Source organism: Nyctibius grandis, chromosome 7 (assembly GCF_013368605.1).
Source record: "Nyctibius grandis isolate bNycGra1 chromosome 7, bNycGra1.pri, whole genome shotgun sequence".
In the NCBI taxonomy this organism is placed as follows: domain Eukaryota; kingdom Metazoa; phylum Chordata; class Aves; order Nyctibiiformes; family Nyctibiidae; genus Nyctibius; species Nyctibius grandis.
The window spans coordinates 22161905-22176200 of NC_090664.1; the positions used below are offsets into that span (position 1 = coordinate 22161905).

The following is a 14296-nucleotide window of genomic DNA, read 5'->3' on the forward strand; positions in this document are numbered from 1 at the left end:
TGATCGTCCCTCTGTACTCAGCACTGGTGAGGCCGCATCTTGAGTACTGTGTCCAGTTCTGGGCCCCGCACTTCAAGAAAGATGTTGAGGTGTTGGAGCGAGTCCAGAGGAGGGCGACCAAGCTGGTGAAGGCTCTGGAGGGTATGACCTACGAGGAACGGCTGAGGGAGCTGGGGTTGTTTAGCCTGGAGAAGAGGAGGCTCAGAGGTCACCTTATTGCAGTCTACAACTACCTGAAGGGAGGTTGTAGTGAAGTGGGAGTTGGCCTCTTCTCCCGGGCAACTAGCAATAGGACAAGAGGGCAAAGCCTCAGGCTTCGCCAGGGAAGGTTCAGGTTGGACATTAGGAAGAATTTCTTTTCAGAAAGGGTTATTAGACATTGGAATGGGCTGCCCAGGGAGGTGGTGGAGTCACCATCTCTGGATGTGTTTAAGAAAAGACTGGACATGGCACTTAGTGTCATGGTCTAGCTGACAGGGTGGTGTAGGGGCAGCGGTTGGACTCGATGATCCCTGAGGTCTCTTCCAACCTGGCTGATTCTGTGATTCTGTGTTGGAAATTTGCAGGCACAGCTAGGGCCGCAGTCACGCATGTTTTCTGCTGCTCCTTGAGCATCCCACACAACCAGATACAAATGGCAGAGCCTGCCCAAACAAGCCTCTATTCTTCATGGCTCTCCAGTATCAAAAGAAGGAGGAGCCTCTGGGAAGGTAATGACTCTGCATGCCCTTGCCAGAGGAGAGGTTCACAGACCACCCTACTGAAAAAACTTGCGCTATGTTCTGTGTGAAAACACTGGAAAAAAAATGGTGCACAAGAACTGTTAGAGGCTTGCCTCTCCCCCACTCCCTTGACAGAAGTTCTTACTATCAAGAATACATATGCATGGATATGTATATGCAAGCATACACACGGATAACAGCTGGGAGACCTGAGCATTCCAGGGGGTACTAGTGGATGAAAGCTGGACGTGAGCCAGCAATGTGCGCTCACAGCCCAGAAAGCCAACTGTATCCTGGGCTGCATAAGCAGCATGGCCAACAGGTTGAGGGAGGTGATTCTGCCCCTCTGCTCTGCTCTGGTGAGACCCCACCTAAAGTACTGTGTTCAGCTCTGGAGTCCTCAGCACAGGAAAGACATGGAGCTGTTGGATCGGGTCCAGAGGAGGGTCACAAAAATGATAGGAGGGATGGAACACCTCTCCTTATAAGGAAAGGCTGAGAGTTGGGGTTGTTCAGCCTGGAGAAGAGAGGGCTCTGGGGAGACCTTATTGTGGCCTTTCATTACCTAAAGGGGGCCTATAAAAAAGATTGGACCATATTTTTTATAGGGCCTGTAACGATAGGAGAAGAGATAATAGTTTTAAACTAAAAGAGGGTAGATTCAGACTAGATACAAGGAAGAAATTTTTTACAATGAGGGTGGTGAAACCCTGGAACAGGCTGCCTAGAGAGGTGGTAAATACCTCCTCCCTGGAAACATTCAAGATCAGCTTGGATGGGGCTCTGAGCAACCTGATCTAGTTGAAGATGCCCCTGCTCATTGCAGGGGGGTTGGACTAGATGACCTTTAAAGGTCCCTTCCAACCCAAACCACTCTATGACTCCATGATAACTTGAAATGTATCCAGATGCTACAAAATTCAATATGCAAGTACAAGAATTGATTATTTCACCCAAAAATTTACACAAAGGTGCAGAGAAAACAGGTAGCCACAGTAGCCAATCCTTGGGCCAAGGAAGAATTTAAACACAGACAAACAAAAGGTTCCAACTACATTTAAAAAAAAAAAAAGAAAGAAAGAAACCCCCAACTTTACAGAGGAAAGGTGACAGCTGGTAGAACAAATGAACAACAGCTCCACCTCTTGCTGGCAAGTACAGAGGATAAAAATTACAGGCAGATTGATGAGCTTACGACGAGTGCACACCAGTAACATGAACATTGGCAACAACCAGACTTCAAAGAGGTTGGCATTGCTTTTGTGGAATCATCATTTTGACAGTTATCTTAAATTAGGAGAAGGAAGAAAAGTTGGTATGGAACAGAACTGCATTTCCCAACAGCAGACTTCAACTTTAAACAAAGTCCTATGAGGAAAAAAAAATGTTTTTCAAATAAAACCACTTCCAATTCCAGCAGCCTCCACCTGCATCTCCTGATATCGAGGTCAGCATGCTTTTACTTTGGAGTATTCATCCAGCTTTCATCACAGTAGCTGGGCCAGAGCATCTTCAATCTATTCGTTCCAAAGGAATTCTGGTTTTGCTCCTGAGGGAGACTGAATTGATTCTGTAAACTGAAAGTGAGATACTTGTACATGAAGAAATCCTCTGAGTTGTGCTGGCTATACACACGTACATTGTACGTGACTTACACGCTGCACAAGGCTTCCTATGTGTCTATTCAGTGTTTCAGCTGGTAGGGCTTGCACAGCTTGCAATTTACCACAGTTCATGCAAACACAGCATAAAAATGTGAAGTGTGCTAATTGCCACTTAAAATCCTTCTACTGAACCTCAAGACACTCAAAAGACCGTCTACTGGGTACATAACTCTCATATTGTCCTTCAAGAACTGCCTCTGTGTCTACTCCACTCCTATCTTAGCAGGGCAAGGTGGGGGAGCAGGCAATAACTTAACCCACCACAGGGTACATCACAGAATCATAGAACGGTTTGGGCTGGAAGGGACCTTAAAGATTATCTAGTTCCAACCCCCCTGCCACGGGCAGGGACACCCTTCCACTAGACCAGGTTGCTCAAAGCCCCATCCAACCTGGCCTTGAACACTTCCAGGGAGGGGGCATCCACAACCTCTCTGGGCAACCTGTTTCAGGGTCTCACCACCCCAGAAGGGTGCCTTACATAAGGCAACACTATTAAGAACTTGCATTTCACGGATTTTCAGGTTCCAGTAACACCACAACTGACTGTCTTTGAGAGCAACATATAAACCTTATTACCAGAGTGAGGACAGAAAAGCTCTCAAGAAGCTACAGTATGGAAGACTTGGTAAGTGATGGAGAGGACATTATAAACTTTTCCTCAGCCCTTTGAACTAACTATATGCAACCATGTACTGATTGCAAGGCCATAACATGCACTTTAACAGCACAGGAATCCTAGGCCACATCTGGGAGAACATAAATCCCAAGACACACCTGGTAAGTGCAAAACCTGTTGTTAAGTCATCTACAGGAATAATACCTTGCATCTCAAAGCCTCAAGGCTCACATGCACCATCTTCTTCCACTTCAAACAAGGACTCTTTCTCCAGAGCTGCCAAGTCTGCCAGCATCCAGTATACGAATGCCAGGCAGTACAGCTCTTGGCTTTGCTGGAACACCAGGCCACGGAGTTCAAAAAGGAGATCATAAAGAAGCCAGAGGGCTGCTAAATTGACAATTAAACTCATAATACCATACTTAGGATAATAAAAACTTCTGGTCCACACTGGTACTGTTGAGATGAGACAGAACAGATCCAGTCTGCTTGACCACGCTACCAATCATTAAGATTGCAAGAAAGTTGAATAGCTGGAAGTTTGCAAGTGAAGAAACACGTGTCAGAGTTCTGGCAAGCTTTCCCAGCTCTGCTGTACAGCAAGTAGAAGGGGGTCCCACCGTCAGGCAGCTAACTAGCTACTAGCAATGCAGGGGGGTAACAAACACAAACCAACATCATCTCTTCACACAGCAGGGCAAATCTTGTTTCTCCCCACCTACTGGTAACATACCTTGCAGCTGTTAACACTTACACAGATACCAGACAAAAAAAAAAAATGTTGAAAAAAACATTCCAATTCAAATGGTTTTAACTTATGAAGATGCTTCTACATGGTGTGATCTTGATGTATTGCAGCCCCTGAATCCAAAGCTGCCAAAACCCAATTCCAACATCCACAGCCATGTGCCCGCACCACAGTGCAGGCTGGCACTAACAGAACAGAATTCCATGTCGTAACAGCAGACCTGTCCACAACCCTAAAGGACAGGACAATTTGACAACTGTTTTCCGTCTATCTAGCCCCAGCGTGGCTGCTGTGAAAAACGCACGTTTCAAGACAACTGCTGCGGGAGCTGCAAGCAGTGTGGCATGGCGCATAATCTTAGTGCCTGTCAACACATATCCAGAAATCTGAGGAAAGTTTTCACCAGTGTTTTAAATTATATGAATGAAGATCTGGCTCTCCCAACATCCACCATGGTCTAGAAAGCCATCAATTTGCAAGTCTAATGTCTAATCTGCATCTACCCTCTTTCAGTTTCAAACCATTACTCCTCGTCCTATCACTACTTGCCCTTGTAAAAAGTCCCTCTCCAGCCTTCCTGTAGGCCCCCTCTTCAGGTACTGGAAGGCTGCTATAAGGTCTCCCCAGAGCCTTCTCTTCTCCAGGCTGAACAATCCAAACTCTCTCAGCCTGTCTTCATAGGAGAGGTGCTCCAGCCCTATGATCATCTTCATGGGCCTCCTCTGGACTCGCTCCAACAGGTCCATGTCCTTCTTCTGTTGGGGGTCCCAGAACTGGACACAGTACTCCAGGTGGGGCCTCACAAGAGCAGAGTAGAGGGGGAGAATCACCTCCCTCGACCTGCTGGTCATGCTTAGGATGAGCATGAAGATTAATAGGCAGTGAACAGAACAGTAGGAGTGTCCAGAAGTGACAGGAGGTGCAACATTCAGAAAGGAGGAGTAGTTCCCACCGCTCCGCCCAAACCATGGAGATAAATGTTGATGTTCTGCCAATCTGCTGAAAGAACGCCTCTTCCCAAAGAAAACTAGCCCTAGCCCAGGTCTGCAGGCTAGGTTAGGTAGAGCCAGAGGAAGTGGTTGTTTGCAGGTGCCTGAAGAAAGCATTTCCTCTTAGCTGACTTTGGTACCAGATCTACGGCCTAGAAGGCAATTGTAGTAGCTGACTTGGGTATGATGTCCTGAGCAAAAGCCAAGACTGATACCAACACACGACTGGTGGACACCAAGGTAAGGAGTGCAGAGGGAACACAAATCACAGAATCAATCAGGTTGGAAGAGACCTCAGGGATCATCGAGTCCAACCATTGCCCTGACACCACCCTGTCAACCAGACCATGGCACTAAGTGCCATGTCCAGGCTTTTCTTAAACACATCCAGAGATGGTGACTCCATTACCTCCCTGGGCAGCCCATTCCAATGTCTAATGACCCTTTCTGAAAAGAAATTCTTCCTCATGTCCAACCTGAACCTTCCCTGGCGAAGCTTGAGGCTGTGCCCTCTTGTCCTATTGCTAGTTGCCTGGGAGAAGAGGCCAACTCCCACTTCACTACAACCTCCCTTCAGGTAGCTGTAGACTGCAATAAGGTCACCTCTGAGCCTCCTCTTCTCCAGGCTAAACAACCCCAGCTCCCTCAGCCGTTCCTCATAGGTCAGACCCTCCAGACCCTTCACCAGCTTGGTCGCCCTCCTCTGGACTCGCTCCAACACCTCAACGTCTTTCTTGAAGTGCGGGGCCCAGAACTGGACACAGTACTCAAGATGTGGCCTCACCAGTGCCGAGTACAGAGGGACGATCACTTCCCTAGACCGGCTGGCTACATTATTCCTAATAGAGGCCAGGATGCCATTGGCCTTCTTGGCCACCTGGGCACACTGCTGGCTCATGTTTAGCCGGCTGTCGATCAGCACCCCCAGGTCTCTTTCCACCGGGCCGCTTTCTAACCACTCTTCCCCCAGCCTGTAGAGCTGCATGGGGTTGTTGTGGCCGAAGTGTAAGACCCGGCACTTGTTCTTGTTGAACCTCATGCCATTGGTCTCAGCCTGTCTATCTAACCTGTCCAGATCCCTCTGTAGGGCCTTCCTACCCTCCAGCAGATCGACACTCCCACCCAGCTTGGCGTCATCTGCAAATTTACTGAGGGTGCACTCAATCCCTATGTCTAGATCATCTATAAAGATATTGAACAGCACCGGCCCCAGAACTGAGCCCTGGGGAACACCGCTAGTGACCAGCCGCCAGCTGGACTTTGCCCCATTCACCACCACTCTCTGGGCTCGGCCATCCAGCCAGTTTTGAACCCATTTAAGAGTCCACCCACCCAAGCCCCGGGCAGCCAGTTTGTCCAGGAGGATGCTGTGGGAGACAGTGTCGAATGCCTTACTGAAGTCTAGATAGACTACATCCACAGCCCTGCCCTCATCTACTAAGCGGGTCACTTGGTCATAGAAGGAGACCACGTTGGTCGAGCAGGACCTGCCTTTCATGAATCCATGTTGGCTGGCCCCGATGCCCTGATTGTCCTGGATGTGCCGTGTAATGGCACTCAGGATGATCTGTTCCATCACCTTGCCTGGCACCAAGGTCAGGCTGACAGGCCTATAGTTCCCTGGATCATCCTTCCGACCCTTCTTGTAGATGGGTGTTACATTCGCTAACTTCCAGTCAGCTGGAACTTCTCCAGTTAACCAGGACTGCCAGCATATAATAGAGAGTGGTTTGGCAAGTTCATTTGCCAGTTCCTTCATTACTCTGGGGTGAATCCCATCCGGGCCCATAGCCTTGTGGGTGTCCAACTGGCACAGCAGGTCACTAACCGTCTCCTCCTGGATTACGGGGGGTTCACACAGCCCCCAGTCCCTAACTTCAGGCTCTGGGTGCCGAGTCTCCTGAGGACAACCAGTCCTGACATTAAAGACCGAGGCAAAGAAGGCATTGAGCACCTCTGCCTTTTCCTCATCCCCTGACACTACACTACCCTCCTCATTCAGCAAGTGGTGGAGGCTCTCCTTGACCCTCCTTTTGCTGTTGATGTATTTGTAAAAGCTTTTTTTGTTATCTTTGACCGTAGCAGCCAAATCAAGCTCTAATTGAGCTTTGGCCCTTCTAATCTTCTCCCTACACGACCTGGCCACATCCCTATAGACCTCCCAAGTTACCCGACCCTTCTTCCAGAGCAAGTAGGCTCTCTTTTTTTCCTTAAGTTCTAGCCTAAGTTCTCTGTTTAACCAGGCCAGTCTTTTTCCCCGACGGCTTGTCTTCCTACAGACTGGGACAGCCTGCTCCTGAATATTTAGCAATTCCCTTTTGAAGCATGTCCAGCCTTCCTGGACTCCTTTGCCCTTCAGGACCGACTCCCAAGGGACTCGGTCCACCAGCCTCTTAAACAGGCTAAAGTCTGCCCGCCAGAAATCTAAGGCAGGAGTTCTGCTCTTGCCCCTCCTTACTTCCCCCACTATCGAAAACTCTAACACTTCATGGTCGCTGTTCCCAAGACGGCCACCGACCCTCACATCTCCCACTAGTCCTTCTCTGTTCACAAACAACAGGTCAAGCAGGGCCCCTCCTCTAGTGGGCTCATTTACCACTTGCATGAGGAAGTTGTCCTCCACACATTCGAGGAACCTCCTAGATTGCTTCCTCTCTGCCATGTTGTATTTCCAGCACACATCCAGCAAGTTGAAGTCGCCCACGAGTACAAGGGCCGGCGACCAGGCGGCTTCTGACAGCCGCTTGTAAAACGCCTCGTCCGCCTGCTCATCCTGGTTGGGTGGTCTATAACAGACTCCCACCGTAATGTCCGCCCTGCCGACCTTCCCTCTGATCTTTACCCATAGACATTCAACCTTGTCATCCTCGCCATCTTCCTCAATTTCAACACAGTCCAAGCACTCCCTAACATACAGCGCTACCCCACCGCCTCTCCTGCTTCGCCTGTCCCTCTTAAAGAGCTTATAGCCATCCATAGCTGCACTCCAGTCACGAGAGTCATCCCACCACGTTTCTGTGATGGCAACCACATCATAACCTTCCTGCTGCACAGTGGCTTCTAGCTCTTCCTGTTTGTTGCCCATACTGCGTGCATTGGTGTAAATGCACTTCAGCTGGGCTAGCGGCCTTGCCCCTGACGCAGGCCTGTCACCCCTAGGTTCATTTGTGGCTGCCCTGGTCTTATCCCCCTCCCCCATCGAACCTAGTTTAAAGACCTCTTGATCAGCCCTGCCAACTTCTGGGCCATAACCCTTTTCCCCTTCTGATTCAGCTGTTCCCCATCCGGCATAAGCAGGCCCAGTGCCATGAAAGCTGCCCCCTGGCCAACAAACCCAAAATCCCACCTACAGCACCAGTCTCTTAGCCACATATTAATCTGTTGTACTTTCATAGTCCTTTCCCTATTTTCACCAAATACCAAAGGAATTGAAGAGAATATAACCTGTGCACCTACCCCCTTTACCAAACGCCCCAGGGCCCTGAAGTCCCTTTTGATAGCCCTGGGACTTCTCTCTTCAATCTCATCCCTACCCACCTGGAATACTAATAGTGGGTAGTAGTCAGAGGGCCTCACCAGTTCAGGAATCCTCCTGGCAACATCCCTTACCCAAGCCTCAGGGAGACAGTAGACTTCCCTGTGAGTCGGGTCTGGCCTGCATATGGGGCCCTCCGTTCCCCTTAGCAGGGAGTCGCCTATAACAATTACTTTTCTCCTTTTTGGAGCTGGTTGCAACCCTCTTACTTGGTTGCTTCTGTTTACGTAGCCCCGTAGAGGGTCTTTCACCTAGATTCCTGTCTTCCTGACGCTCAAGAAGACGCTCAGGCTCCAGCACCTCATACCTATTTTTCAGGGGGACACAGGGAGGGGAGGAAGGTCTTGATGGGATTCGCCTGCCACCCTGAGCAGGGACCTGCCTCCATTCCCCCCCATCCCCTAGGTCTCCTCCTGCTCCTTGTGGAGGACGAAGAGGATCCTCCACTACCCAGGGAGCATTAGGCCCGTCCGTTTTCCCCAGGACAGGCAGGGAACAGCACTGCCCACCAACCTCTTCCTGGGATGCTCTTGTACTCCTTAACCTTTCCACCTCCTCCTTGAGTTGGGCCACCAAGGAGATCAGGTCGTTGACCTGTTCGCACCTCACACAGGTGAGGTCTCCGTCACCCCCGAGTGCCAGGGCCAGGCTCTGGCACTCCCTGCAGCCTGCCACCTGCACCTCCGCATGCTTCTGCGGCAGGTCCGTTTGGGTTGCCATGTCTTTTCTGGCACCCGCAGAGGACTTAGGGCCCCGCCGAGTGGAAACCATACCTTCCTGCCCGCCTACTCTGCTCGCCCTGCCTGCGCGAACTGCCGCGCAAACTGCCGCGCCCGTTTGCGCGCTCCTGCTTGCGCGCTCTGGGTCGCTCGCCCTCCCCAGGGGCCCTTCAAATCTCCCACGGTGCCTCTGGCTCCGCCCCCTCCTCGCCTGATTCGTTGCCGGGAACTTCCGGGTCAGACGGGACTCGGGGCTGCTGCTCGGGGGGCCCTGAGTACGGAACCCGCCCGGTACAGCCCGATCTCACCCTCGCCCGCACTCACCTCAGTTGCTGTCGCTGCTGCCGCCGCTGCTGCCAACTGACCAAATCGGAACAAGTAACAGAGGTAACAGTCCTCCTGAAAGGAAGCTGTTGGCAGCAAGATCTGGAACTGCATGCTTACCATTAAGGATGTAAGAAGATATGTCTTGGGCCCATGACAGCAATTGAACTCCTTGCTTCCCAGTGAAGCAAAATACTCAGGCCCTGAAGGTCCCCCACCGACCTGGTCTGTGCAAGGACACTGCTGAAAGCTGCAGAATGCCGATACCAAGGAAGAGGGAAGTAAGTTCTATTTGGGCTTCTCAGAGGAAGCAGCAAGTGAGTAAAGAAACAGAATATTCCTACAGGGTCATTTCAGCCTCCCTTCTTTATCCTCCAAGTACCCATCTTCTATCCAGAAGAGATGCAGTTGAAAAAGGTGTGTCTCAAACTCAACAGCAGGCAGTCCAGTATTCAGCTTTGGCAGGAGAGCTGTGCAACATGACCCTGAACCAATCTATTTTTCTTAAGGCCTCTGGCAAGGAAGAAAGGAAAAGAAAGCCAGAGCTACAAAATTACCATAGAAAAGTTCAAAGCAGAAACAAACAGAAGTGGTGACACAGAGATTGTAACCAACATTTAATTCAAATGGAAAGGCTGTCTCATACACTCGTGACACTCCAAGAAGAGCATCAAGAGGTTTCAAAAGTTTTATTGCAGTTTAAAAAAGAAAAAAAAAAAATCTCTCTCATATGCTAGGTTCCACATGTAAAAGTCATATTACTTACAGCTGGTGAAGAGATTTTGAAGAGACTGCAATTTTTTTAATCAAGCATACACAGAGACTTCTGGTTTCAGAAAACCAAGAAGGCTGGAAATTTGGGGATTTAAGAAGTACACTTCAGATTGCATGGACTATGGAGGAAAACGGCAAAAATTTATTCTAATATACATGACACAGCATGACACAAACCATCAGGTTAGTGTTCTAACCTCTATTCAGTGTTTAACATTAATTTTAATTAAAGTTAACCTCTTATTAACAGTAAAAGACTGCAATCAGTATTTGGAAAGTATCCCATAAAATTGCTGAACTGTTTATTTTCATTGACAAAAAACAAGGCATTATTCTTCTGTGATTTCTGTAATGAAAATATTTACCACACTAACCAAAATTCTACATAAAAAATATTTTTAACAGAAGTTTTGCTATCATTGGTTATACATACATTACAGAAATTAAAAAATCATTATCATTTAATGAAAAAAGGATGAAGCATCTTACATGCTATTCTATACAAAAAACTAACTGGTTTAAGAATGGAAAACCAAGTCTAGTATCAGAGGTGGATTTGCCAAGGTGGTATCTTCTATCCACTGTGAACTGTACTATTGTACCTGAGGGCTCCCCAATTCCCCTGGTGCTGCTTCTTGCCCATTACATACTGCATTTTTACATTCTTCATCCGACAACATGCAGCTTCAACAATTCCTCTACAAAATACTAGTCTGCACTGTCCAAGAGCAACACCCAGAGGCTAAATATATTGCTACAGCAACTCTGCACGTTTTGACCTATTTCTTTCTGAGAAGGAAGGAAGACCTTCATGAAGACAAGCAACAATCTCCTGTAAAAATGAAGAGCTGACAAAACTCTTTCAACGATAACATTAACGGCAAAGCATTGTAGGCAAACCAACCCACTCATGAAAATCGCACCTTTAAAGCTATTGCAAACGTTTTCAGAACAGATTATATAGACACAGACTTATGTACAGCAAATAAGCAGTAGTTTTTGCAAATCCATGTGTATAGTATTTTGGTTGGCAGCAGCACTGCAAAGCAGCAACTAGAAGGATGCCTGCTCTCCAGAAAGCCAATTGCATTTTTCAAATGCAGAAAGACAGAAAAGAGGCAGGCTGCTCTCCATTTCCCTTACCAGATGTCAAAGTAGTACTTTTTTTTTTTCCTTAAATCTTGAAGGCAGTTGCTGCAGGAACAACTTGTCTATGTTGTTCATAGACAACATCATATCCAATAACAAAAAACCTCCAGCAAAACTGTAATAGCCTAGAGCATATTTAAGAGGAACATGTTACCTGGAATCACAGCAAGAAGAGGGATAGAAAGCTGGATACAAAAACAAGTCACTACAGCTTAATCTTAAATATCTCTGGCATCTAACAAGACTACTCTCTGTAAATCTAAAGCCTACATAATGGACAAACTAAGAACACAATCAGTAACACCACACTTAAACCCCTGAACACTTTTTTAGAATAAAATGTACTTAAAAGAAAATGCAGCGAAGATTGTGTAATCACCAAACACGACTGCACCTACCAAACCTTTTATATTTTGAGATTTCAAATCAGGACAACAATTTCAAAACCAAACAAAACCAGAAGTCTCAATCAAACACCTGATGGAAAAGTTCCTCATCTATTGAGTAGGGTTTGCTCCATTCTCCTCAGTTAACCACATTTTTTTTTCATCTGTCTCCTCAAAATCATGTTCTTCACGTGGATCATGGCCTTCACCTCGTTGTGGTAAAACTGGAATCACATCAACTACAAGGAAGCAATCATCCCTCAGCACCTGCTCAGCTGTCAGTCTGTTACAGCAGAACAAATTCAGGAGAAGAGATTTAACTTTATCATCCTACAAACAGAGGGAGAAGGATTTCATCAGTAAGCAAAACAAATAACAACCAAGTATTTGATGAACACATCTTGTCAGTGCTTAGGGCCCAAAGCCCTCACAAAAGGTTGTACCATAACATTCCCAATGGTCAGCAACACTTGATAGTCATAGTGCTCATTAACAACAAAATAAAAGCAAGCGTTCGGCACCAGCTCTGTCAACCTGGTGCCAGCAGATTTCACAGAAGAGCGTGAGTTATTATATTTTAAAATATCAATTCACTGAACTACTATAAGTTAGAGAAATACTGAAGTTGGTCTTTCTACTGAGAAGGAAGAGAACAGGTGTCACTCACCCTCCACAACTTAATCTTTTAACTTTTGTCATATTGCTTTATCTCTCTACAAGAGCACGCACAAAGAAAGAACACCAAATTAATGGGCTCTAAATCAACAGCAGCTATTTTGCTATTAACCCATCACTTATACTTAGGCTCTTTGGATTTATCAGAAGGGATATGTGCCCAAATGTTTAGCACATTAACAGTGCTAGACTCCATACACAAAACTTTAATAAAAACACAGCTGCTACACATATGCATAAGTATCAGCAGTTGAGGGAGGAAAAGCACACACTGCATTTGGACAAGAGGACTGCAAGACAGACAATCTCAAATGCTGATCTAGAGATCTAGATTAACAAAACTCAATGGGAACAGAATCTTTCCATAAGAAGGCTTGCTTGTGCACAGTCTCGAAGCCAGCAACACCTCTGACCAGGGTCAATAAAGCAGCAAAGCACAAGATACCTGTACACCTCTCACGTATCCCCATTTCACCCACACAGAAGAATCACTGTGAGGCAAAGGAATGTACACAAGTAGTCAAAAACTTGAAGACAGAAACAAGCAGACAATTTCCAACTCTTCAACTAATTATCAGAGTGACTCTGGAGAATTAGACACTCCCCAAATTATGTGAAATCTGGGTGAAAAGATGAGATCTGAAAACTGTTGATTTTACACCATAAAGGATTGTTAAATGTTTATAGAACATTTAAAATGCTCAAAGGAAAATCTCTAGTTAAGAAGATCCAAACATGCGCAATGAAATACAGGAGTGAACCATGACTACACACTTCCTCTGCAAAATTAAAAGTGAAGCAAGTCTGAGCATTTAAAGAGCTTGAAAAGCTTTGTACTTCTATATTTTCATTTCACTATACTATCAAATGTCTGTCAACAACAAATATCCCCTTCTCACCATCTTCTTGCAATAAGGAAACTGAAAATTGATTCCATAAGGAATACTGCTGTGGGACAACATTTCATAGTGTTTACACCATTTCATTGTGTTTGCTCTTACTTACTTTTTTTTTAAAAAATACGCAAAACTGGATGCAGAAACACACTGAACACTGAAGCCTGGCATGGCTCAATGAGTGGCTACAAGACCTTATCTCTAAACTTTGCTTTTCCTCAACAGTTACCTAACATTAACATCCCTGTTTTAAAGCTTAACGTTATTTTCCTGTGGCAATTTTACATTTGCTGATAACAATAAAAATTTTACTAGTTGCAAGTATGCAACTCCTCCAGGCAGGAGAGTGAGATGGAAGGGAAATTACCAGCCTGTCAAGAGCCTGCAGATGGGCATGGAGATTAATTCTGAATAAGCTGATTATAGATAAAGCACTTAAAAGCAAAACAGATTTTTCCCCAAGAACTGGGACAAGGATTAACAGCCAGAGGTCTAAAAGATTCCCCAAGAAACAGCTGAAAGATATCTATTAGTATTACATTTCTTAGTAAAACTCTCATGTGTGCTCCTGTGCGCTGCAGGCAGCACAGATTGCTTTCCAGTGGACTTTGGTGGCTGGTGCACACGCAAGTACATGCATCCAGGATGAATCCTTAAAAACTGCCAACAATGATATATTGATTAGGATTGTATCACCTTACAAGGTCAAAATCAAATGCTATTTCTTCTCATCAGGGAAAAAAGTTAAAGAAACTTGCTCTTATTAAAAGCTGTAAAATTAATTAATCCCTGCTAAGAACAATAATGGCTAAATTCACTAATTGTCCTTGAGATAAAGGCAGCTGTTTGCACTTTGGAATGTACCTGCTACAGAAGAACACAGAAGTATAAAACCCTGAAACTGGCCATTTAAACTTTGATTTGTATACTTCAGACCTTATTTGTAGAACATCACAGCAGAAATTTTATGGAAAACAGAAGCTAACCAACTCCTATTTTTAATGTCCCAAGAAATATTTTCTACTTTCTTGAACAATTAAGTTTCCCTTACGCATGAAAGAAAGTTAGGTTTTTCGGTATCTAAGGATTAATATGC

General features: G+C 46.1%; 1 protein-coding gene across 1 annotated transcript in view; it reads right to left on the reverse strand.

The window, feature by feature from the left end:
- Nucleotides 1–11740: 11740 nt before the first annotated feature.
- Nucleotides 11741–14296, reverse strand: part of STK31 (serine/threonine kinase 31) — a 40003-nt gene continuing 37447 nt past the window's right edge. The window contains 1 exon segment of the mRNA XM_068405249.1: nt 11741–11959. Coding sequence (XP_068261350.1) covers nt 11741–11959 — 219 coding nt within the window.